Source organism: Antechinus flavipes, chromosome 4 (assembly GCF_016432865.1).
Source record: "Antechinus flavipes isolate AdamAnt ecotype Samford, QLD, Australia chromosome 4, AdamAnt_v2, whole genome shotgun sequence".
Classification (NCBI taxonomy): Eukaryota; Metazoa; Chordata; class Mammalia; order Dasyuromorphia; family Dasyuridae; genus Antechinus; species Antechinus flavipes.
The window spans coordinates 99,008,296-99,035,303 of NC_067401.1; the positions used below are offsets into that span (position 1 = coordinate 99,008,296).

The following is a 27,008-nucleotide window of genomic DNA, read 5'->3' on the forward strand; positions in this document are numbered from 1 at the left end:
CCAAGTATTTAATAACTATTCTCCTCTCCTGACTTGTAGTATGTGTTTTCATTAGCAGGAGGAAAAGGATAATTCCTTTCTGATCATTCCTACTGAACCACTATCATGGCAACCATTGGGTTAAGAGTATAATAGTTCAAGGTCAAGATTGTTAGGTGCTAGAAATATAAATATAAAGGATGAACCAATTCCATTGCCAAGGGCTACATTCTAATTGGAGACAAGGATATATAATAATATATGCAGCATAAATATAAAGTGGGAAAAAAGTACAAATATATACAGTCATTTAAAACAAAATAGGGTACTTGCACCTGAGAAGATCAAGAAAGGTTTCTGGCAGATACTGGTGCTTAAGCTGCATTATTCTTAAAGGAAGAGTGGGTCTCTCTAAGTTGGGGTTGGAGGCAGAGTATCTTCTCTCTTGAGTAAGCAAAAGTCAGGTTTTAAGTGTGGGATTTAGGTTGTTACCATTCAATTTGAACTGGGCTAGCTTTTCAATGTCATCAGCATTCCAATTAAAGTTAATTCTAAGAACTAAAGGAAGTCTGAGGAATTGTAGTTGTACGACTGCTATCTTTCCACAATAATTTTACAAAACAACTTGAACACAGGATTATTATTTGGATTGATTTTTCAGAGCCGCAATATAATAGGAATCTTGCTTTAGAGTTGAAAGAGGCCTTAGCCATCAAATCCCTCTCCTTTCATTTTAGTGATGAGAGAACCAAGGCCTAGAGAGATTAAGACACTTTCCCAGAGTCACACAGCAAATCTGTGTTCTATTAAATATCCTGAATTATCACTCTAAGGAGAAAATCATGGACTGATTTTTTTTGCACAGAAAGAAACATCTGCAGTTTGTCAATCCACGCTGTATGGTGAAGGCTATAGGGATAGAGATGTGACTTCCCCAAGTAAGGAGCCTCTCGATTTATATAGGTTTGTACATTCTCAGAAAGTTTAGAGAGTTACCTGGGGCACCGAGGTAAAATGACTTGTATAGGATCACACAAACAGTTTATCAGAGACAGAACTTGAACTCAGGTCTTCTTGGGCCTAAGGCTAGCATTCTCTCTATTCATTATATTATCTTATCTTTCTGGTGATATTGACCCTAATAATGGGGAATTCCTGATGACTGGTGTCAAGAGTGTGGGTTAAGAGTTTTCCTGCAACAATGGTCAAGAGAGCCATAACACATTTAACTACTGTTGCTCAGACTTGATTTCTGAGTAACTCAGATATTAAAACATATATGCTAGACATGTTGCTAACATGAATGTTAACATGAATGGCTAGAAAGAAGGAAGAAATGAAGGGAAAGAAGGAAGAAGGATAAGAGAGTGGAGGAGGGGAGGGGAAAAGGAGAGAAGGAATGTGAAAACACAAATAAGGAGAGAAAATTTAAAAAGAGGGAAATAACAGAGTCTCTACCTTCAAGGAGTTTATATTCTACCTATTTGGAGAGTCATTGCAATTTCTACAGAGATATTGGTCTCCCGGTTTTCTTTGGTAGTATTTCTGGCAGTATGGTTAGTTTAGTCAAACATAATACATATGTTTGCTTTGTTCTGTATCTATATGAGATTAGAAATCATTAGTCAGGAGACTCATATTCCAGGCCAAGAGATGCAGATTATGCTGTGCCTCAAAAAGTGATTTACAAAGATTTGTACATGGTTTGCAAGTATCTCATTTACTAATCAGTAAACATGGGTAAATCCAGACTGTAAATCAGACTTAATTGTGTGCATATGGTCTCTAAGCTTTCCATTTACAGGACTATGCTAGAACAGAAGGCTTTCTACAATCTGTAAATGCTTTTGGATATTGACAGTGTTCAGAAATTAACTAACATGATCAAATCAATCATTGTACTAGTAATCCCATAGAGGAACCTGGAGAAATTTTTGTACCATTAGGGCTCTTTTATATAAGGCCTGGGACTCATTAAAAACTGAATGCACACACAGCCCATTGTGGTACATCACCCCAAATCTATAATGTCTACTTTCCTTCTGATATGTCCCTCACTGAAAGACAGAAACAAGGTTTACTTATTTGAACTGGGACCTCTACCCAGAGTATACAAAAACAAACAAGCAACAACAACAGAGACACAGAAAAACCCTAGCTAATGTTAGGTTTTGGAGAAAAGGCAGCCTGATATAGTAGAAAGAAGAAGTCCACTCTTACCATTGGCTGATGATTTCAGATCCCTTTCTCATGTTAGAAAGGATCCCTCCAATGTTTAAATGTTCAAAATAGTATCTGGGAAGTTCCTCAAGAAAATTTTTCCTGCTACCTGGAGAAACTATGACATTTCAAATCCATCATAAGGAAGCCTGATCCATCATTATTAATAGTTTATATTCTCAAGTTATATTTTAGTTCATATGACAGAAATCAAGAAATGAAGAGCATTTATTAAATTATCATGGGATGTCAGGAACTATGCTAAGTGCTAAAGATGTTGATACAAATAGAAAGAAACATAGTCTCTCCCCTCAAGGAGTTTTATTTCTACTGGAGGAAGATAACACATAAAAAAATAACTGAAGTGTGAAAATGGAAGAGGTGAAAGTACTTGGCACAGAGGCCATAGGAATAAAGACCTATTATTTGTAAGAGCAAATATAAACTCCAAGTAGCAGTAAAACCTGGAGAGGAATGAAGTTATTATTGGATTGGGTAGACCTCCTTAAAAGCAACCAACCAATCAAACAATGAGGCTTCAAGGAAAAAAGTCACTTCTAGTATGAGAAGTAGTCAGGAGGTAGAATGAGCTTCCACAATGAAGAGGTCTCTGTGGGATCACAGATGAAGTCAAAGTTGTTGTATCAGATTCAAAGAATTTGTCAGGATGTTTCCATATTTGCAATACTATAAGTGGTTGTGAATGTTAAGTGAAATCAAGTTTAATTATGAAGTATCAATAAAAGAAATGTTATAGTTGTTTTCTTTTCCCCAAATACTGTTACCAAAGCATGGAGCCCATTAAGCAGTCTCTAAGATTACAATGATCATCAATTAACATTGCTAGAAACTATTTTGTGAAACTCAACATATGACTTCTTTGAAATAAAACTTCCCTTTGTTGTTTGTGTTCAAGAGCCTATAGGAAAGGAAGTGGTTTATAATAGTGGGGATCTATATTTGAGTTATCTACAGGATCACAAAATAATAGTGCTAGAAGGAACCTTGAAATTCATTTGGTCCAAACTCTTCATCTTACAAATGAAAAAAAAAAGTCTAGAAAAATAAAACAATTTGCCCAAGATCACATAGTTAAAAAGTGGGAAATTGTATATTTGAAGGTGGGTCATATATTGAGCCCACTGCTCTTTTCACTATAGCCCAATTTCAGGAAATTATCAACTAACAAACAGTATGTTGTTGTTGTTTGTTTGCTTGTTTTGGGTTCAAACATTTTTCCCCTCCATTTTTCCTCTCAACTGTAATAGGTATTTTTTGCTCCTTCATGTGAGGTAATTCACCCCTCCTTTCCTCCTCTTCCAGTATAATCCCTTTTATACTGCTAGTTTCTTTTTCCTCACATTAAAATCAGCTTATTCCTATACCTTCTAAATATGCCCCTAACAAAGATATAGTTCTCAAGAGTTACACATATTAGAGATGCAATCATTTTAACCTTTAAAAAAAACAAAGTTTTTTTCTTCTCTTTTTTACCTCCTTATGCTTCTCTCGAATTCTGTATTTGAAGATCAAATTTTCTGTTAACTCTGGTTTTTTCATGAAAAATAAGTAAAAATCCCCTATTTCATTGAATGTCCATCTTTTCCCCTGAAAGATGCTTAGTTTTGCTGGGTATGTGATTCTTGACTATAGTACAAGCTCCTTTACCTTCTGAAATAACATATTTCAGATCCAATCTTTTAAAGTGGAAGCTGCTAGGTTCTAGGTAATTCTGATTTAGGCTCCTCAATATTTGAATTGTTTCTTTCTGGCTACTTGCAGTGTTTTCTCCTTTATCTGATAATTTAGCTATAATATTCCTTAAAGTTTTCACTCCTGGATCTATTATCCAGTTTAGTTATTTTTTCCAAAGAAGTATTTTACATTTTCTTCTATTTTAATTTTTTTTGGTTTTATTTGATTGTTGATGTCTCATTGAGTCATTTACTTCCATTTGTCCAATTCTAATTTTTAGTGGATTATTTTCTTCAGTTAGTTTTTTTTTTTTAATCTCCTTTTGCATTTGACCAATTGTACTTTTGAAGGAGTTGTTTTGTTCATTGGATTGTTTTTTTTCATTTCACTAATTCTATTTTTAAGGAGTTATTCTCTTTTTTCTATTTCACCAATTCTATTTTCTTTTTCCATTTTGCTAAATCTATTTGTAAGAAGTGGTTTTCTTCAGCATAGTTTTTTTCCCCATTTCACTCAGTGCGTTTTTTAAGGAGTTGTTTTCTTCAGTCAATTTCTATGGGGTTTTTTTCCAAACTCTACTGCAAAGTTTTAATTTCTTTCCTTTCCTCATTTTTCTTCTAGCTGTCTTTTAAGACACTGTTTGAATTCTACCAAGAAAGCCTTTTGAGTTAGAGACCAATTCATATGACTTTTTAAGGCTTTATCTGGAGGTGTTTTGCCTTTAATATCCTCAGAGTTTGAGATCTGTTCTTCCCTGTCTCCATAATAGCTATCTATGGTCAGAGCCTTTTTTACTTTTTTGCTCATTTTCAAAGGTTGAAGTCTGCTCTTAGAACACAGGGGAGATTATTCTGAGCTTCCTCTACAAGGTAACAAGAACTTCAAGCTGTATTGAGGCAGGTGCTGCAGGCTTTTTCCCTGCACTGGATGACCCTGGCCAATTTCTGCCTGTTACACTGGGGTTCAGGAGCTTATTATTTGCTTTCTGTAGTTGGATTTGAGGTCTCACAGCTAATCTGCTGATCCACTGGCCTTCTGAACCAGAATACTGTAGCCAATGCTGCTGGGGGTTTTGGCTAAGAGCCTCCCACTATATTTCCCATGTGGGGCCTCTCTATCCTGGGCCTCCCTGTGTTGAGTCTGCACTGGGACACATGCCCCAACACCCAATTGAGACAGACCTTTCCTTAAATTCTTCCAAGATATCTTCTGAGGGGCTCCTAGATAGCACAGTGACTAAAGCACCAGCCCTTAAGGTAGGAGGACCTGAGTTCAAATCTGGTCTCAGATACTTCCTAGCTGTGTGATCCCAGGCAAATCACTTAATCCCAATTGCCTCAGGAAAAAAAAAAAAAAAAAGATATTTTCTGGTAGAAATGTGTTACACTCCATATACATATACATTTACATACACACACACACACACACACACACACACACACACATGCTGGTATGCTGATCTCTTACTTACTTCTACTTCTACAACTTCAGCCTTTCCATGTCCAGGACAGACTATTATATTTACACCAGGAACTCAAGGAAGTATCAAACCTATAAATTGTTTTCTCAATCCTCCTAATACCATTAGTCAGTCAACTTTTCCTTCACTCAATTATTAGCTATCTCCATGATTGTAAGGTGATATGTTCATTATAGTATTAATTGTGTTCATATTGTGTGATCAAGTTCCTCAAAATACTTCTGTGAAGTAAATTGTCTGAGCTCTTCTTCTGATTCTGCTCTTTATGGAACCCACCTTAGTTTTGACCTATTTTCCTTACCTATGACTAAATTCTCCTGCTTAGTTTTCTATTTGTGGTATGTGATACATTTTTTACTTCGTTGTTTAGATAGTGTCACAAATTAGAATTTTAATCATTAGAACAATGTTTTATGTTTGGTGTCTCTCCACCTCCAGAAAGCTTGTTTATGCCCTCTCACTGGTTAATACTCATTTATTCCTACCCTTGAACAGCTCACTGGATCCCAAACTCATTCCATAAGCCCTGAGAAAGAGAAGTAATCTGACAACAAAGCAGTGCAAAAGAGTACACAACTAAGACATAAGATATTAGTTCTGATCTTATCTCCATTATCAACTATTTATACAATGTTTTACAAGTCAAGTAACCTCTCTGAGCTTCAATTTCTTCATCTATAAGATAAAAGGGACTATATGATTGCTAGGAGTCCTAGCATTCATTATGTCAAAGGTACTATTTCTTTTGATGAATTCTTAGATGAGTTGTGGTTGTGATTATGGATTCATTCCTGGGAAATTAAATACATGTTATAATAGTGTAATATCAAAGCAAAAACAAAACAAAAATCAGCCTTTTCAAGTTAAAACATGCACATCCAAATATCAGCTATTTGTCATTTTCCTGTTGCTGCTAGAGTAAAATATAAATTCCTTTATTTGACATTTCAGACTCTTCACAAGATGACCTTTTCCTACCTTTCCAATCATTTTATACATTATACCCCTTCTTATACATTACAATCCAGCCATGCAAGTCTAGCATATTCAACCTACCATGGAATATTTCATATTCCATCTTACTTCCATTTTGTATTTTATATATTCAAATCCAGCTTCATATACTTTGTAGTTGTGTGAATTGGGAAAATTATTTAAACTTTGCCTTAGTTTCTTTATCTGTAAATGGGGGTAATTATAGCACCTACTACAGGTAAGTGAGGATGTATTCTGAGGCTCAAATGCTATAGTTTTCGTAAAGTGCTTAGCACTTTGGTACATAGCAAATACTACACAAATGATATTTATTATCATCATTACTATCACTATTATTAGTACAATTATTTTATATTCCATCATATATATCAATACATTATTAATTATATACAAAAACATATAACATATATTATGTTGTTGTCCAGTAGTTTCCACTTATGTCTGACTTTCCATGACCCCATTTGGGATTTTCTTGGCAGAGATACTAGAGATACATTTCTTTTTTCCAAATGAGAAAACTGAGGCAAACAGTTCTCAAGGTAATACAGCTATTAAGTTCCAGGGGTCAGACTCCTCAAGAAGAATCTTTCTAACTACAAACAGGCCCTTTACACTGTGACACCTACTTGAGTACCTATTATATATAAAAATATGTAAATTGTAATTATTAACACTCATTACCATCATTGTTGATTTTAAACTTAAAACTGCACTAAAATTTCTTGGATACTTTCTTAAGTTTCTTGAAGGCTGGAAATCTTTCACTTTTGTATATGGGTCCCCAGCACTTAACATAATGCTGGCACCTAGAATTAATTGATTTTACTAAAGAATTACATTATTTCTAGTGGTCCTTTTTTTTAACAAAAGATTTCACACATACATGTTAGATGTTCACATGCTTCTGTGCTATAAATGCACTTATGTGTTGAAATCTAGCTTTGTTTAATCTTCTTTATAAGGTTTTAAAATCTATTTTTAAAGACTTTGTCTTCTCTTTCCTTTTAAATTTTTCATGGCACCTAATTTAGTCCTTGCTCTCCCCAGCTGAAAATACTCCTTTTTAACTGACTGGCAAAGAAACATCTTGGTTGTCTTGTATAGGGGGCTTTCCTTGGCTATGGGCTGTCTGCTCAAATGAACTGTGTTTCATATGGTAGTTTGTCTGCAATGAAAATTTTCACTAGCTGTTTGTATGTGTGTGTGTGTGAGAGAGAGACAGACAGACAGAGACAGAGACAGAGACAGAGACAAAATGTAGAGAATAAGGCAGACAAGGAAAACGAAAAGGGAACTTTAAAAAATTTTTATATGAGCCTCTGATTTCAACCCCTGAAATAAAAACATTCTATATCAATTGTGGACAATAAATGGGCTATAATTTACTGTCTTAGAAAGATGCTCACATCTCTCTGGTAGGGGAAAGGTACATATACAGGTCCTTTTGACTCCATGACTACTAGTCATCTAGCCTCTATCCAGTGGTTCTCAAACTTTTGTTTTCGGTATCTTTATCCTATTAAAAATTATTGAGGATCTCTCCAAAGTGTTTTTGTTTATCTGGATTATATTTATAGGCATTTACCCTATTGGAAATAAAAACTATTTTTGAATTTGTAGACCCTCTAAAAGGGTTTCAGATTTCCCCAGGATTCTCTAGACCATACTTTGAGAACCATTGCCCTATACCATGATATCTCTGACCAATTCCATTATTGCCTTTAAATATATATTGTTTTTATATGCAAATGCATTACTCTTTGAAGATATATATCACTTTTAAAACAATAATGTTTCTAGATATACATATGTGCATATGAATATGCATACAGGTAAATATCCATATTGTTGCATATATGTGTGTGTGTGTGTGTGTGTGTGTGTGTGTGTGTGTGTGTGTACGTCCGTATGGCAATTTAGACTCTTTTCAGCTTGAAATTTCAAGAACTTTTATCAAATCCAAATCAGTGATAAGCTATCAGTGTCTAATGTCCATTTCTTTCCTCTATCTCACTCCCATCCTCTCTCACCATATATTGTTTCATTTCTCCTGAAATAATTAAGAAAATTGCAATTAAGAAGAGATTTTCCTTCTGTAGAGTACAAGTAATATATGCATCATAAAGATCGGAGTATTTCATCTCTAAGGTGCTGAGGAAAACTTCTATTTTTGTGTTTTCTCCATTTTGCACCATTCCATGTGAGCAGCATTGAGGGACACGATAGATCATTTTCACTGAAAATAGAAACTTAGTATAAACTGTTGTTGTTTGGAGGTGGCTTTGGATCAGAGCTCAGCATCTGTACAAGATCTGGGTGAAACTTTGTTTTTCTTGGCTCTTGCTAAGCCAAAGCCAAATTTTGTTCCTTTTAAATATAGTTGAGACAGAAGTACACTGGCCCTGAATCCTCTTTCTGGCCTCATTTTTGATTAGCTAAGGGACCTTGGGCAAACCAATTTATCTTTGCTTGTCAATTCCTCTGTCCATAAAATGGGAATGGTGTTTTTCTTATGTATACATTTCTACTGGGCCATGCCTAAAGATCCCTGAGGGCAGAACTGAATTCCCAAGTCCTCCCTGGAACATAACCCATACCTCCCCATCTCTTTCTCCCCTATCTCCAGGATTTAGCTCTCTCTCTCTCTCATTTCAGTACTTAATTTTCTTCCCTGGGGACAGGGTATGTTTTTAAAGGCTTTCAGATTAGGGTTTAGGGAAAAAAATCACTGTGAACATTTTAAAAGCCCCACTTTTCCTTTCGAGGAAAGTCAACTAGCATAGATTGTCTTACATAGCAAATTCACTGTGCCCTGTTGTACCCAAAGGACTTAGGGTCTCACTGCTCGAAGGCAATCCACAGGAGGCTTGTGTCTGCATTCTGGAGACACATCCTTTCTCACTAAGGCTCACATGGTCTTCCCTGTCAGTGAGGAGCCCCCTTGGCCATTGCCTCCTACTTTTATTTTCTTCTGTCTAAGCTGACCATTGGATGTAGACATCTCTCTCTAGGGAGTTGTGAGGGAAAATTAATGAGCACAGTACATTTTGCAAATAAATGTTAAAATGGTAATCAGTGGAACTATTTCCCTAATGTGCAGGTCTAAATGCATTGTGTTGAGTCAAGAGACTTGTTCAGTGAGCCAAGTCATTAAATCCTTATGAGCCAGCCATCCTCAGAGAGCCCCCTTCACACACGTTTTCCTTCTCATTCTCTCCCAGTTCAACACTATTAGGTATGATGTTTCTTGTACTTGTCATTTAACTACCTCACTGGGATTCAGTGAGGAATTCAGAGTAAAATGCCCCAAGGTTGTGAGATGAAGGATACTAAACAATGTTTTAATGTTAATAAAAAAAAATGAAAAGCAGATTTCCACTCCCCACCCCAAGAATTTCAAATGAATAACTCCCCAAACCCTACTCCTTATATTCCACAAAAAGTGGGGGAGTTGGGGAGGAGAGGAAGAGCAGCCCAATTGCTGAAAGAAAACTCACTTAACTAAAGCTTTTGTTCTACATTAGAAGGTGATTGTGTATTTGTACAAATGAGGAGAGGGAAAGCATGAATAATTGAAAAATACAGGTAATTCCCAAAGATCATTTCCATCACTAGCTCCATCATTTGGTGGAAGATTTCCTCTTATTATCAAAGTTATTAATGAGTATAATTTTTAAAAAATTTTCCTCTATTTCCCTAGCCTATACTCCAGTGGAATGACATAGGGTTATAGACCTAAAACCAGGAAGGATTTCAAGCCATCTAGTCCTAACTCTTTGTTCCTAGATCAGGAAACTGAGGCCCAATGGATTTAGTGACTTGCCTAAGATCACACAAGTGACACAGGCATTGGAAACAGGATTAAAACCTAAGACCCCTAATTCTAGACTTAGCATTCTTTCCACTGTAACATTCTACATTTCATCATTAATTCAATTCAGTTTAATTGATTCCAACAAATATTTATGAGCCATCTTCTATGTGCAAGGCACTGTGTGACTACAAAGACAAAAACAAAATAAAAAAATCATTCCTGACCTCAAGGAGTAGTGACATAATTCTAAATGACATCCAGAAGCCAGCTTGATAAATGACCAGGATAATACAGATAATACAGACTGCATCTCCAACGCCCTAGATAAAAAGAGTGTTTCCAAGTTGTTGGTTGTGAATTTTGTCAGTGTCGAGATAACTAGTCTCTTTATTTTCTTGGCATTGTAGACTGGATCCCCAAATGGTTAGCCATGAACAGTATTAACAAAAGTATGTTCTGACCAAAAGTGCTTTCTGTGTTCTCTAATATAACATCAATCAGACAGACAGTTCTGTGGCTCATAAAATCGATAAAAATGATTACAACAGTGTAATACTCATTATTTGATATGAGGACAGGAATAAGATTTGTGGTCTCTGCGAGTCTGGCAAGATGCTATGAATCAAGGGCCAGTCATCTTGACTCAATGGAATAGCTTGTAGTATTTCCAGTTCTTTAGCTCATGCTAAGACAATGGCATAGAGATCTTGACAAAGACAAATGGGAAGACTAACTTTGTTTGAAATAACTGGTTTCTTCCAAGCCTTTTCCACTCTGTGTTAAAAATAAGGAACATTATTTTACAGCCTAGATTCCTTTCTGTACGGTCTTCATGCCCTGTTCAAAGGTGACTTCAGAATAACTCCAAGAGATGAATGGGTGTTTGCTGACATGGATCTGCTGCATAAAGTTGTCGCCCCAGCTATCAGGATGTCTTTAAAGCTTCATCAGGTATGCTCCTTTGTTAATCTATTGCATCTGCTATTCTCCCTGACACCATCGATGGGGAGGAAAGAATAGAAAAGAAAAGCAATGGTAAAAGTACGGAGTTCCAGTAAAGAACCCATTTCTTGAGAGAAGAGATCAGCTCTTTTACTCCATGGGATTTGCTGTTTAGTTTACTTATGTAGTTGAATTCCACCTCATTGGGTTAATTTCTCAACCCTTCAACCTACTTGGCTTGTTGTTGTTGTAATTATTGGGTTTTTTTTTTTTCTTATAAGAAGCTGACATTAGGTAGAAAATTGCAGTGGGGAGGTGATGTTCCAAAAGAGGCCAACGTTTCCAGACTCATTTGGAAACTGCAGTAGATCTTACTCAAATGTCTTCCCAGTGGAAAGAAGGAATAAAGAATCATCAAACTCATAAAATACATTCCAGACATTGACAAAAAAGCACCTGCCTAGAAAGAGAATAAAGGAAGAGATGTAGATTTAGTGATCATTTAAGTCTTAGGGGATGGGACTTTGTTAATTAAGTCTAAATGTTCAGATTCTAACTATTCCTTCAGGACCAATTTACATGTCTAGATGAATATGAGGATCCCGTGGTCCTCTATGAAGCCATTCAATCCTTTGAGAAAAAGGTGGTGATTTGCCATGAAGGAGATCCCGCCTGGAGGAGTGCTGTCCTGTCCAACAAAGAGGAGCTTCTCACCCTGAGGCATGTGGTAGATGAAGGCACTGATGAATATAAGGTTATCATGCTACACAAAAGCTACCTGAGCTTTAAAGTGATCAAGGTACAGTAGTCTTTGTTTTGGAAATCCATTACTTGCTATTGCCATCTTGATGAATCCATATGCTATAACAGCATTTTAGTAATTTATTTCTAAATGAGGGTTTGCTAATCAACAGACTAGGGTGACAAAATATGTTATCTTCATTTTCAAATATCATTTGGTACCTTTCAGACTAAATTATAAATACCTCGAAGAATTATTACTTTTCTATTTGTATCCCTAGTATCTAAAACAGTTTGTGGCACATAATAGGAGCTTCATAAATGTTTGTTGATTACTTGATTAGGAAGGTACTTTTGGATGTAGTCCATATCTCTCTGCTTCACAGCCCATACTACATTTAAACCGTATTTATCTGTGACCATGCCATTGTCAAAGTGGTTAGAACAAGGAGAGGGAGTGCCAAGCATTCCATCACCATAAAACAAAGAGGTAGCTTGGAACTATTCTATTGAATGTCTTCCCTACCCAAAGGGGATGAGTCCCACTTGTATCTATGATTGGGGAATAATTCATAGACTCTTGCAGAATAATGAAGGTATGCTTCAAGTTGTGCTATATTAGAATAATATGAATACATGGTAAGTCAGTGTTCATGAGCTAAGTAAATATAAGACCTTGGTAAGAGATAGGAAAATTTATTATAGCAATGGTTTAAATTGTTTAAAGCTAGGAAAGTTAGCAAGAAGTTAGAGAAAACAGAACATGTCTAAAGGGAGATAATGGGAGTATTAGTTTGTCTAATAGAATCTTATTGCTTTGGCAGTTCCAAGTAGATATAAATCTATTTTTAATTTGAATTTTCTTTTTTTTTTCAATTAACAAATCTATTTTTGCTCCTTTTCACTCTCCCTGGAAAGAAAAGAAAAACAAATCCCCCATAGTAAATATATATATAGTCAACCACAATAATTCCCATATTGTCAATGCTCAAAAAATCAATGTCTCATTCTTTACCTCAAATCTATAACTTTTCTGTCAGGAGGTGGGTAACATGTTTTATCAATCCTCTAGAATTGTGTTTGTTCATTACATTTCTCAAGAGTTACAAATACTATCCTTGTATAGTATTATTATTACTGTATGAGTTGTTCTCTTGGTTGTTTACTTCACTCTGAATCAGTTCATAAAAATCTTCCCAGGTTTCTCTAAAGTTATCTCTTTTTAAAGTTATCTTCTAGGATGTTTTCTTGTCTTTTGTACCAGAAGAGCATGAGGGCACTGACCTACTCCCAGAGCCCAACACCCTCTCCATAAATACTAATTAACATTTGTAAATGCTTCTTCACAATAACCTGTGAAGTAGGTAATATAAATGAAATTAGTCCTATTTTATAGATAGGTAAAACCAGCGCTTTCAATGCTTAAATGAGTTGACAAGAATCATAGAGGTAGTAAGTCTGTAATAAGGTTATATTCAAACCTTGGTCTTCTGATTTATCATAGAATGGAAAGTGTTTTGTATCTTGAGTCAGAGGACCTGGGTTCAGGCACTCTCAGCAGTATGTTTTCTTATCTACAGGCTGAAGGGATTGGGCTACATATGAATAAATTAATAGATAAATGAATTAGTATGTAGATAAGTAGATAAAGGAATAAATAGTAATGTATTTATTGTTAAATATATTATAATGTAATATATAATATAGTATAAATATATATTAAAAATAATATCTTTTGATCTTCACAACAATCCTGTTTAGCAGATGCTCTTATAATGTTATTTTACAGAGGAGGAAACTGAGGCATAGAAAGGTTATATGGCTTGCCCATAGTTAATATGTCCCTGAGGCTGGATTTGAACTCAGATCTTCCTAGTGTCAGGTCCAGTTTTCTTTATCCATTGCCCCCCTCCCATGATCCTTTATAGTTCCACATTTTATGATCCTTTGACTTTAAGCCCACTTTTACCTATGGTTTCACCAAATTGTCTCTTATATGACTTAATACAGAAGTTCTGACTTAAAAATCCATCTGCTTTTCTTTCCTGACTGGATCCTATTCTATAGGTTAACAAGGAATGTGTCCGAGGACTCTGGGCTGGCCAACAACAAGAGCTTATATTCCTACGTAACCGTAATCCAGAAAGAGGCAGCATCCAGAATAATAAGCAAGTGCTAAGGAACTTGATCAATTCCTCCTGTGATCAGCCCCTAGGATACCCCATGTATGTCTCTCCCTTAACCACATCCTACCTGGGGACCCACAGCCAGATGAGGAACGTTTGGGGCGGACCTATCAGCTTGGACAATATTAAGTCTTGGTTTCTAAATAAATGGTTAAGGTAGGTTTTACAAAGAAAAAACTCTGTTTCCAGGTGAATGCTGGAGAAAACACAAATTGCTCAGACTTTACATTGTACCTTAATAGGTTTCCTCTAGTGCTTCAAGCTATTACACATGATAATATACATAGAAAACAGTAAATGGTCTTGGGCCCACTGACTGGAATGGGGAAATGATGGTAATTCTTATACACCTGAGAAGATGACTATTTCCTAAAGTTACATAGACTTTAGTTTTCATAGAGTTTCAGAGGCTGGGGATCTTTGTGAGTAATTGTCCCATAAACACTGCAGAAAGCCAGGTCTGAACTCCCTCAGCATGGCCCTGTCTTACCTTCCTACTCCGAATTCCTTGGAATGAACTCTAAGGAGTTGTGTCTGAATACTGTTTCTCTCCAGATTTTAATTAAGGGATGGACAGAGGTTAAAGGCTACTGCTTCTATAGCCCAGTGAAGTGTCTTCCGCTACAAAATTCCTAAGGTGGGAATGAAGATCCTTCTTTCTCTCATTTCACTCCCCCTTGCAGAGTGCTTACAAGTATTATCTCATTTGATCTTCACAACAATCCTGTTCAGCTGGGGCTCTTGCAACTCTAACTTATAGTTGAGGGTACTAAGGTATAGAGAAGTTTTCCAACGAAACATGGTGAAGGAGATCAGTAGTTACTTCAAGCTTGGTTGTTGGGAAGAATTTTGGGGACAGGAAGTGTCCTGGTGAGAATTTGATGAGCCATCTCCCGTGTTCACAGAATGCGCAAGGATTGCAATGCTAGCCAGCACAGTGGAGGCAACATTGAAGAAGTGGACAGTGGAGGGGGCACGTCGGCAGGGAGTGGGAGCAACTCGAGCAGCTCAAGCCAGGAGAGCAGCGTGGAACAACCAAGGAAAGAAATCTCCCAGTTTCGGTTTTCTTCTCAAGGTGGTACATACAGGCCAGGTAAGTTAAGTATAAGAAACGGTTTTCTATCAAGATGCCCTCTTTTCTTGGAAACCTGCTCCCTAAAAGAAGTGACTGAATTTTTTTCTCTTTATATCCCTAATACCCATTATTGTTCCTGGGTGTTTAATAAATACTTGGTGATTGATTAATGGAGCTTGTTTAATAATTATAATTCTTAATAAAACTTAATTATTGTTTAATTGCTGATTGCAGCATCTAAAGTATAGGGAGCAAAAACTAGACCAGGTGAACTAGCCCAAAAATCCAAGTCCAGAGTCAAAGACTTTATCTCCTGCCACTCTTTGTGAGGGATTTAATGAGTTCATTACCAGGATTGGGTCATCAGGTAGTATGCATTTCTAAATGTGATATTTTAAAATACCTTTCATTTCTTTCCCAACTCCTTTTCCCATAACATGCAGCTTGAGCAGCTGCCCATTTTGCCTATCTCTAATTTTAGCTGTAAAATGCAATGATGTGATAAATTCACATCAGGAGCTTCATGGTGGGAAAGAACTGTTTTAGAGCAAACGATAGCTATTGGCGGGGTTTTTTTTGGTTTTTTTTTTTTAGTTGCAAAAGTTCTAATGAACCAGCTTCTGCCATTCATTCACTCACTCTGCAAACATTTATTGAATCCTTATCATATGTAAGGCCCCTGTATTAGATACAGAGTACTATATTAGCTCTCATGTTTGACCCACAATACTAATTCATTCCTTTTGACAAATACTCATCCTATCAAATATGCAATTTACAAAATTCTTTTTTGCTCTAACTCTTGTATTTATCTTCAGTTGAAGTCTACCTCTAGTCATCTCTGACATTTCAGAATGAGAGAAGAGGTTGCCAGGAGATGTGAATAAAGGTATTGGCTAAAACTATGGCTACAGTGAGTCAGAAGTTTAAAAATCTCATTTGAACTCATGCTTAAATAATTAGTCCCAGCCAAATGGAAGAAATTCAAAAACCAAACCTGAGAGATGGTTTTTAGCTGTGGGAAAGTCTTTCAGTTAATATTTGTCTCTTGTATGGAAAAAAACAACAATTTTTTTTGTTGTTTATTTGTTTTTAATAAAGCTCTGATCTTGGTATTTTCTAGGTGTGAAAACGTTATACTTTGTCTCTTGTATGGAAAAAAACAACAAAAATAAACCTCATGGGTTTTTTTGTTTGTTTGTTTGTTTTTAATAAAGCTCTGATCTTGGCATTTTCTAGATGTGAAAATGCTGCACTTTTGTTCCAACAATTTTATTCCAAATATTTAAGTTACTAATACTTAGACAGTGGACACAAGCTGTGTACCTGGTCAGTGATGGTATGTAAATGGACAGAGTTGAATAAAGAGAATGTGTGTTTGAGTAGACTGATAGGGTTTTAAGGATTTAGGCACTATTCACCAAACAAGTTCTTTGATTCTGAGAAGTGGTAGATTTCTATATTAGTGAGACAATATCAAAAATTACTTTTGTCTTTTGTTTGACTTATTTGTGCTTATTCCCTATGTCAACAGAGAATCCATTCTCTCAAATGCATCCCTCTCTCATTTATAGATGAAGACTTTAAAGGTTTTATTTTTCATAATAAAGTATGACTTACAATCCACTTGTTGAAAGTCACCATCTTAGAGTCAAGTTTTGGTCATAGTTGAGAGCAAGCAATATAGGGTGAGATAGGATAGATAGATAGGATATGAACTGAAATATTAAAGGGAGTACCCACAATAATCAGTCAATCAGCTAAAAAGCATTTATTAACCACCTGCTGTGTGCCAGGCATTAAATGATTGTGTTGGGGAGGGCATCGGGTACATAAAATCAAAAGTAAAACAGCCCCTGACATCAAGATGCTTATATTTCAACTGGGAAAGACAACATATATATGCTTAATAAATATGTACACTGAAGAAATTGCAAATCCATCTCTGAAATGAAAAAACTTGGAAATTAAACTTAATCTGACTTGTTCATAACAGTTGAACTATCACAGAGGTGCCAAACATGGGATCTACAACACTCTCAAGTGCACCTGTATCAAATTAATGAAATGTAATTGGGAAAAGTTTGACAAAATTAATTAAAATACAATAGAACATAAATAAAAGTAGCAACTGTTTTTTTTTAATTTTATTTTTTAATACACATTGCTTTATGAATCATGTTGGGAGAGAAAAATCAGAACAAAAGTGAAAAATCACAGAAGAGGAGCAACTAAATAGCACAATGGATAGAGCATCAGCCTTGAAGTCAGGAGGACCTGAGTTCAAATCTGCTCTCAGACACTTAATACTTCCCAGCTGTGTGACCTTGGGCAAGTCACTTTATCCCAATTGCTAGTTCTTTTCTGAATGCAGATGATGGTTTCTATTCAAAGTTAATTGATTGCCTTAGATCACTGAACCACTCAGAAGGACCAAGTATTTCATAGTTGATCATCTCACATCCTTGCTATTAGTGTGTACAATGTATTTCTGTTTCTTTCTTGTTTCACTCAGCATCACTACACATAAATCTTTCTGAACCTTTCTAAAATCAACTTGTTCATCATTTTTTATAAAACAATAATATTCCATTACCTTCATATACTACAATTTATAGAGCCATTCTCCTATTGATGCCTTTCCCACTTCTTTCCTACTACAAAATGAGCTGCTACAAACATTTTTGCACATGTGGGTCCTTTTTCCTTTTTTATGATCTCTTTGGGATACAGATCCAGTAATGGCACGGCTGGGTCAAAGAATATGCACAGTTTGATAGCCCTTTGGGCATAGTTCCAAATTGCTTTCCAGAATGTTTAGATCATTTCACAACACCACCAGCAATGCATTAGTGTCCCAGTTTCCCCATATCCCCTCCAATGTTTATCATTATCTTCTCCTGTCATCTTAGCCAATCTGAGAGATACCTCAAAGTTGTCTTAATTTGCATTTCTCTAAATAGTGACCATAAATGGATTTAATTTCATCATCTGGAAATTATCTGTTCATATCCTTTGACTATTTATCAATTGAGAAGTGACTTGTATTTTTAAAAATTTAACACAGTTTTTTATATATTTTAAAAATGAAACCTTTATCAAAAACATTAACTGAAAAAAATTTCCCCAGCTTAGTACTTCCCTTTGAATCTTCTTTGTGTTGATTTTGTTTGTGCAAAAACATTTTAATTTAAATAATCAAAGTTGTCCATTTTGCATTTCATAATATTCTCTGGTTCTTCTTTGGTCATAAATTCCTCCCTTCTTCAAAGATCTGAGAGGTAAAATATCCTTACGCTCCTAATTTGCTTATCCAAATCATGCACCCATTTTGACCTTATTTTAGTATGGGGTGTGAAATGTAGATCTATGCCAAGTTTCTGACATATTATTTTCCAGTTTTCTCAGCAATTTTTGTGAAATAGTAAGTTCTTATCCCAGAAGCTAGAGTTTGGAGGTTTACCAAATACTAAATTACTATAGTCATTGATTATTGTGTCATGTGTATCTAAACTATTCCACTCATCCACCACTCTATTTCTTAGCCAGTAGTAAATAGTTTTGATGCTGCTGCTTTATAATAGAGTTTTAGATCTGGTACTATTAGGCCACTATTCTTTGTTTTTTTTTTGTTTTTGTTTTTGTTTTTCATTAATTCCTTTGATATTTTTGACCTTTTGTTCCTTCAGATGAATTTTGTTATTTTTTCTAGTTCTATGAAATAATTTTTGGCACTTTGATTAGTATGACACTGAACAAATTGACCAATTTAGGTAGAATTGTCATTTTTGTTATATTAGCTCAACTTCCCATAAGCAATTGATATTTTTCCTATTGTTTAGATCAGATTTTATCTATAATTGTGTTCATATAGTTCTTGGGTTTGTCTTGTCAAGTAGACATCCAAAGATTTTATTTTGTCTACAATTATTTTAAATGGAATTTCTCTTTCTATCTCTTCTTGCTTCTGAGCTTTGTCAGTAATATATAAAAATTCTGGTGATTTGTGTGGGTTTATTTTATATCCTGCCACTTTGCTAAAGCTGTTAATTGTTTCAAGTAGGTTCTTGGATGATTTTCTTGGATTCTCTAAGTATATCATCATATCATCTGCAAAGAGTGATAGTTTCATCTTCTTATTGCCTATTCTAATACCTTTGATTTCTTTTTCCTTTCTTATTGCTAAAATTTCTAGTACAATGTTGAGTAATAGTGGTGATAATGGGCATCCTTGTTTCACCCCTACTCTTACTGGGAATGTGTCCAGCTTCTCTCCATTTCAAATAATGCTTGCTGTTGGTTTTAGATAGATATTGCTTATTATTTTAAGGAAAACTCCCTTTATTGCCATGCAATGTTTTTAGTAGAAATGGGTGCTATATTTTGTCAAAAGATTTTTCTGCATCTATTGAGATTATTGTGTAATTTCTGTTGGTTTTGTTATTGATATGGTTAATTATGATAATATTCTTCCTGATATTGAGCCAACCCCTTATTCCTGGTATAAATCCCACTTGGTCATAGCATGTTATCCTGTTGATAAATTGCTGTAATATTTTTGCTAATATTTTATTTAAAATTTTTGCATCAATATTCATTAGGGAGATTGGTCTGCAATTTCTCTGTCTTGGCTCTTCCTGGTTTAGGTATCAATACCATATTTGTGTACTAGAAGGAATTTGGCAGGACTCCTTCTTTACCTGTCTTTCCAAATTGTTTATGTAGTATTGAAATTAATTGTTCTTTAAATGTTTGGTAGAATTCATTTGTAAATCCATCTGGCCCTGGAGATTTTTTCTTATGGAGTTCATTGACAGCTTGTTTAATTTCTTTTTCTAAAATGGTACTATTTAGAGCAGGACCAGGAGATCATTATATACTTCAAGAACAATGCTATATGATGATCAATTCTGTTGGACCTGGCCATCTTCAGCAATGAGATGAACTAAATTAGTTCTAATGGAGCAGGAATGAAGTGAAGCAGCTATACCCAGCAAAAGAACTCTGGGAGATGACTAAGAATCATTACATAGAATTTCCAATCCCTCTATTTTTGTCCACTTACATTTTTGATTTCCTTCACATGCTAATTGTACACTCTTCCAGAGTCTGAATCTTTTTTTATAGCAAAATAATTGTTTGGACATGTATACTTATTTTGTATTTAATTTATACTTTAACATATTTAACTTGTATTGATCAACCTGCCATCTGGGGGAGGGGTGGGGGGAAGGAGGGGAAAAATTGGAACAAAAGGTTTGGCAATTGTCAATGCTATAAAATTACCCATGCATATAACTTCTAAATAAAAAGCTATAATAAAAAGAGAGAGAGAGAGAGAGAGAGAGACATCCATCAAAAAAAAAATGGTACTATTTAAATAATTTATTTCCTCTTTTGTTAATTTGGGCAATTTATATTTTTATAAATATTCATTTTGATTAGATTGTCAGACTTGCTACCAAACAGTTGGACAAAATAGCTCCTAATTATTGATTCAATTTCTTTTTCATTAATGGTAAGTTCAGTTTTCATTTTTGGTGCTGGTAATGTTTTTTTTTCCCCTTTTTTCTATTCAAATTAACCAAAGGTTTATTTATTTGTTGATTTTTTTCCATAAAACCAACTCTTACTTTTATTAATTATTTTAATAGTTTTCTTAGTTTCAATTTTATTAAGCTCTCCTTTGAGTTTCAGAATTTCAGTATTTCTAATTTGGTAATCTCTTCTTTGAGTTTCAAAATTTCTAATTTGGTATTTCTAATTTGGGGGATTTTAATTTGTTCTTTATCTAGAATTCTATTACCTTCCTTAGTTTCTTTTTTGTTTATTTTATGGTTAGATTTGTCTGTTTTCCGAGGGAAAGGGTTAGTCCCCCACTAACATAGTATTGCTATTTCTTCCAGTAACTGGCTTAATATGTTCTCTAGAAATTTGGATGGTTTGCCACTTTCATAAACATTTAATATCATTACTACTTCATTGTTAAAGTACCCTTTATACATCTTGTTATTCTTATCTCTTTCTTCCTTCCTTATCTTTTAATTAGATCTATTTTTACTTTTGCTTTATCTGAAATAAGAATTGCTACCCCCTACTTTTTTTTTTTTTTGCTTTAGCTGAGCATAATAAATTCTTCTTCAGCCCTTCTACCTTTATTCTGTATGTATCTCTCTGTTTCAAATGTGTTTCTTGTAAATAACACATTACAAGATTCTGTTTTTTAAATACACTCTGCTATTCACTTCCATTTTACGGGAGAGTTTATCCCATTCACATTCACAGTTATGATTATCAGAACTATTTCCCACCATCCTATTTTCTCCCCCTCTCTTTCCACTCTATCCATCCTTGGTAGTGTTTTGTTTTTACTTTTCTCATCTTCTATCATTCCTCCCCGCTTCTCTTACCCATTTGTCCTACTCTTTCTACCCTCCCTTTTATCCAGCTCCTCTTTTTTCTTTCCTCTTTCTCTTCCTACTTCTTTATAGGATAAGATAAATTTCTATACCCAACTGAATGATTGTTATCCTCTTTTTAAGTCAAAATTGATGAGATCAAGCTTCAGACAATATTTATCCCCCTCCCTTCTTTCCCTTTATTGTAATAGGTCTTTTGTGTTCTTCAAGTGATTGAATTTGTCCCATTACACCTCCCCTTTCCTTTTCTCCCAGTATACAGTTCTTTTTCTACCTCTTAATGACTTTTTATTTGATATAATTACACCAGAGTCCATTTACAACCACACCCTCTATTCATGTAATGCCTGCCTCTAACTGCCCCACTAACAGATAAAGTTCTCAGGAATTATAAATAGCATTTTTCCATCTAGGGATGTAAACAGTTTAACCTTTAAATACTAAATATTACCCCCTGTTTACTTTTCTATGCTTCTCTTGAATCTTGTGTTTAAAGATTAAATTTTCTATTTAGTTCTGATTTTTTCGATAGAAATGATTGAAATTATCTTGCTTCATTGAAGATCCATCACCTTCCCTGAAAGATGATGCTTAATCTTGCTGGGTAGTTAATTCTTGGTAATAACCCCAGGCCCTTTGCCTTTTGGAATACTGCATTACAGCCTTTATTGTATCCTATTGTATAATATCCTTTATTGTAGATGCTGCCAGATCCTGTGGGTAATTCTGAATGTTGCACTTTGATATTTGAATTGCTTTTCTCTCTAAGTTTATAGTATTTTTTCCTTGAGATTATAGTTCTGAAGTTTTGCAACAATGTTCCTTGAGGTTTTCCTTAAGATTTCTTTTTGAAGAGGACCAGTAGATTCTTTCAATGACTATTTTCCTCTCTATTTCCAGAATATCAGGGCAATTTTCCTGATCATCTATTGAAGGATGCTTTCCAGGCTCTTTCTTTCTATTTTTTTTTTCTCATCATGGCATTCATGGAGATCAATAATTTTTAAACTGTCTCTCCTAGATCTACTTTCTGGATTGGCTGTTTTTCCAATGAGTTGATTTAAATTTTTTTTTTACCTTTTATTCTTTTTAATTTGACTAATTCTTGATGTCTCATAGAGTTGTCAGCTTCCATTTACCCTATTCTAGTTTTTTATGTGTGATTTTCTTCAATTAGCTTTTTCAGTTAGTTTTTTCAGTTAGCTTAATTTGATTAATTGGTTATTTTGGAATTAAATTTGGAATTTGGAAATTTTTTTTGCATTTGACCTATTGTATTTTTAAGGAATTGATTTCTTCAGTAGTTTTTTTTTTTTATTTGGCTAATTTCATTTATTAAGGAATTGCTTTTCTTTTCCCAGATGTTGATGGTCTCTTGTATATCTCATTTCTTTTCTCATTTTTCTTTTACATCTCTTATTTGCCTTTTAAAGTCTTTTATGAGCACTTCCAAGAAGCCTCTTTGGTCTTGAGACCAATTCATATCACTCTGAGATTTCCTCTGTGGACATTTTGTCTGTATCTAAATTAATGTTTTTGTCTCCCTTGTTACCATAGCAGCTTTCTATGGTCAAGGTTCTTTTCTGTTTCTTGCTTATTTTCTTTCTTTTTTTTGTATCTCCTCTTTTTTTTTTTTTTTTTACTTTTATGGTTGAGTTCTGCTACTGGGATACAAGAAGTGCTGTCCCAAGCTTCCTGTGCAGCTCTGAGCCTTGGCTTTGGGCACAAGGGCCCCTTGTGTTTGGTGTTTTGCTCACACCTTTACTAGCTGTTTCTAGGAAATAGTCTGTTTCCCAGAATTTGCCTTCTGAAATGATACTGGGGGCTGTCCTACTGGTCTACTCCACTACTGAGCCAGGATCAAAGCTCTTAGGTGTTGATCTGCTATGATTATGAGCCTCTCAGGCTTTCCCATACTCTGAATGGGCTGAACACCCCTTTCACCCCAGTGAGACTGACCTTTCTTGAAGTTTTTTTTTTTTCAGTCTGTCTTGAGCTGGAGGGTGGTTTCATTCCATCAGGCTCTGTTCAAAGGCTTGGTTTCATGTAGTTTTTGAGGGAAACTGGGAGAGCTCAAACAGCTTCCTGGCTTCACTCTGCCATTTTTAGCATATGGCTTTCTAAGTCAATATGTAGCCTTCAAGAACATTATACGGTCTCATAGTTCCATTTCTATGTGAACTTGATATCACTGAACTTCAGTATCATAATATGAATAATTTGAACTTGATATAGCCATCTGTGATAGGGAACAAGAGAGTAGAACTGCTTGTTTATTTACTGGTAAGAATGTTTGCCCCATAAATCGATAATGTATAGTATTGAATGGAAGTTGGTATAAATATGAATTATGTACAAATGATTGCTGTAGTTTCTAGTTCTAAGAAACCCAGATGCCAAAATGAACTCCCTAGGAACATTTAATCTAACAGCAAAGTAATTGAAAAGAAAGGTTAATTTGAAATAATGATCTTGAGAAACAAAAAATAGATTTTTTTAATTTAATGTTTAACTTAGTTGGCTGTGTCAATCCATCTGCAAAATAATTAAATTAATTAAAATCTAAGAAAATACACAAAACCTAAAGCACACAATGTGTATGGGGTATATCTAGCCTTCTTGGAGTCCTTAATGTAGAGAAATTTTTATCCTTTTGTCTTTCAGTGAATTATTTCAAGCCAAATATGGGTGGTCCACTATCCAACACTGTAACTACTAACTAAGGGATGAATATGAAATATTTTTGGACAGCAGTCAACTTTATAATTTAGATCACAAACAGATGTTTGGCCATGCTAAATTCTGAATAAACTAACAAATCACTATCTTGATTCTTAATCCTAATTTATCAAGGTCACTTTCTTCCAACCCTACCACCTTTAAAGAGATAATATTAAACATCACTTTGGACAGTTAACCTAGGCCACAACTCTCCCTTTTTCTTGAATCACTGAACTGGATAGGGCTATGATGAAATCATCATAGAAGGGTCTGACCACACTGATTCCAAGAAAGCTAATGGAGGCCCTGGCAAAATCTACCTATCGCACTTTAAAGTCAAGTGTGCCCTCTTCCTTATATATAAAAGCAGAAATAAAAGCTGGGTTATATGATAAAAGGGAAACCTCAGTCACTGACTGTCCTCTGGGAAGGGCCATCATTGCCTTCACTTCAACTAAGCTGTTTCTATTTCTCAGCTGCCACTCTCTGCTTCATGTGATGGAGAAGGGTCATTTCGTTGGAAACCACTTCAACCAATAAGCTGTTTGGAAGAAAATTGGCTCTTTGGAATTTCTCAGCAGAATAATTAGGTTTTGTCCCCTAAGGAGTTACTCCTCAATGAACACTTCACTGCTCAGCTTCCCTAAAGAGAAATACTTCAAGCATCTCAGAATTACTAGAATATGTCTTTTTTCTCAATGATATTTAGCAAATAAGTCCAGGAATAAGAATCTGGGTATTTGTGAAGAATTACCAGTGTAAATGATGTGTGTATGTTTTGGTTCAGGAGATGGACCTTTGCCCAGCTGTAAAGATTCCTTATTTATTTTGGAAGTAGATTTGCTACTTTGTGTTGTTAGTAAAGTAAAAGCTAATACTTCTCTTTTATAAATAGTCCTATGAGTTGTACAATTTCAAACATACACAAACACACACACACACACACACACAGAAAAATCAGGCAAAATCAGGTCAGAAAGTTTATCTGGTCTATCCCTTCCCTGAAGCTATAATTGATGACTACTTCAAATTTCTGTTAGTCTTTTTGTAAGCACCTCTTTTTTAGATTTTTTTGTCTAAGTTTGATTAGATATAACATAGGGCACAAACATAAGGCCTTAAATGTAAGTGTTTCTTTATGATTGGAGAAAATTACTGATATCCACAAAAAGAATCAACTAAGGTTTTGGAGGGTTTGTAACTTTATCATGAGATATCAGAGAGTAAGATAATATAAATGCATAGTAATAAGGAAGATTGATATTAATATAAAGCTCCATAATGTATTAGACAAATGCATTCATTCATTTCATTATTCAAATAACAGATAAGCATTTAGGACATGTGATATAAAAAAGCATTGTGGCTAGAATAATTCAGTTTAGATAAGACTTTGTCCTTCCTACTTTCATGGAATTTATAAAACAAAAATAACTAGAATATATCTTATTACAAGAAAAAACACATCAGAGAGTTGCAAAATGAAATACTATAGAGTGAGAAAAGATGAGAAAAATGATAAAGGAAGACTTTATAGAAGAACTAGCTTTTGAATTAAGTTTTTAAAGATAGCTAGGAAGAACATTCTGGGCTTAGGAAAAAGCATGAAAAAGAGACACATTGATCAAGATAAGAGAACTGAAAATTAAAACAGCTTTGTACTTTTGCCTTTCACCCAGGAAAATAGTAAGGACTTAGTTTTTTTGTCCTTTAAATCAAGTCAACAAGTGTCAATTAAGTGACTAATATGTGCCAGGCACTATGCTAAGTGTTGGGGGTATAAAAATAATCCCTACTTTCAATGATCAAGAAGTCTAATGCAGAAAGCAATATGCAAGCAATTATGTACAAACTATATATATATATATTACATATATTTATATATGTATATACATATGTATATATATGTATATATATACATATATTTATGTATGTTTATATATATGTATATATGTGTGTGTGTGTGTGTATATATATATATATATATATATATATATATATATATAATACATTGGAGATAATCAATTAAGAGAAGACACTAAAAAAAGGGAATTAGGAAAGGCTCCTTAAAGAAGAGGGGAATTTTATGATACTTGAAAGAAGCTAGGGAATCCAAGAAGTGGAAATAAGAAGATAATTCCAGGCATGAAGAATAGCTAGTAAAATGCATGGAACTAGGAGAGAAGTGTTGTGTTCAAGGAACACCAGAGAACATTTGTTACTAGATTAAAGAATATATTGGGTAAAACTTGTTATTCCTTCTAAATATAATAAAGTTATTGTATAAATTTCTTTTTTTTCTTTTTTCTTCTCTTCTAGAAATGATAACCATGATACAAATATGTATAAAAATGTGTGTGTATAATCATTTTTTACAGATTTCTATTTATCAGTTCTTTCTCAGGATGCAGATAACATCTTCCTTTATATATCTTTTGTAGTTAATTTGGGTATTTATAATAGTAAAATGACTTAGTCGCTCAAAGTTCTTAAAACATTATTGCTATTCCTGTATATAAATGTTCCCTTGGTTTTGCTCATTTCAATCTTCATTATTTTATGCAAGTCTTTTCATGTATTTCTAAGATCAAGTTCATCATAACTTATAGCATCCCAATTGTATACCATCACAATCAGGTACCACAACTTGTTCAGCCATTCTCCAATTGATAGGCATCCCCACAATTTGCAGTTCTTTGCCACCACAAAGAATAAATATTTTAGAATATAGAGATTCTTT

The 27,008-nt window shown here is 34.6% G+C and overlaps 1 protein-coding gene across 2 annotated transcripts in view; it reads left to right on the plus strand.

Moving 5' to 3' along the window:
* Positions 1 to 27,008, plus strand: part of PCNX2 (pecanex 2) — a 380,127-nt gene that overhangs the window by 342,981 nt on the left and 10,138 nt on the right. For both annotated transcript variants that reach the window (XM_051993594.1, XM_051993595.1), the window contains exons 29-32: positions 10,991 to 11,135; positions 11,695 to 11,925; positions 13,935 to 14,209; positions 14,959 to 15,146. In XM_051993594.1, the coding sequence (XP_051849554.1) occupies positions 10,991 to 11,135; positions 11,695 to 11,925; positions 13,935 to 14,209; positions 14,959 to 15,146 (839 nt within the window). The remainder of the gene's footprint in view (positions 1 to 10,990; positions 11,136 to 11,694; positions 11,926 to 13,934; positions 14,210 to 14,958; positions 15,147 to 27,008) is intronic.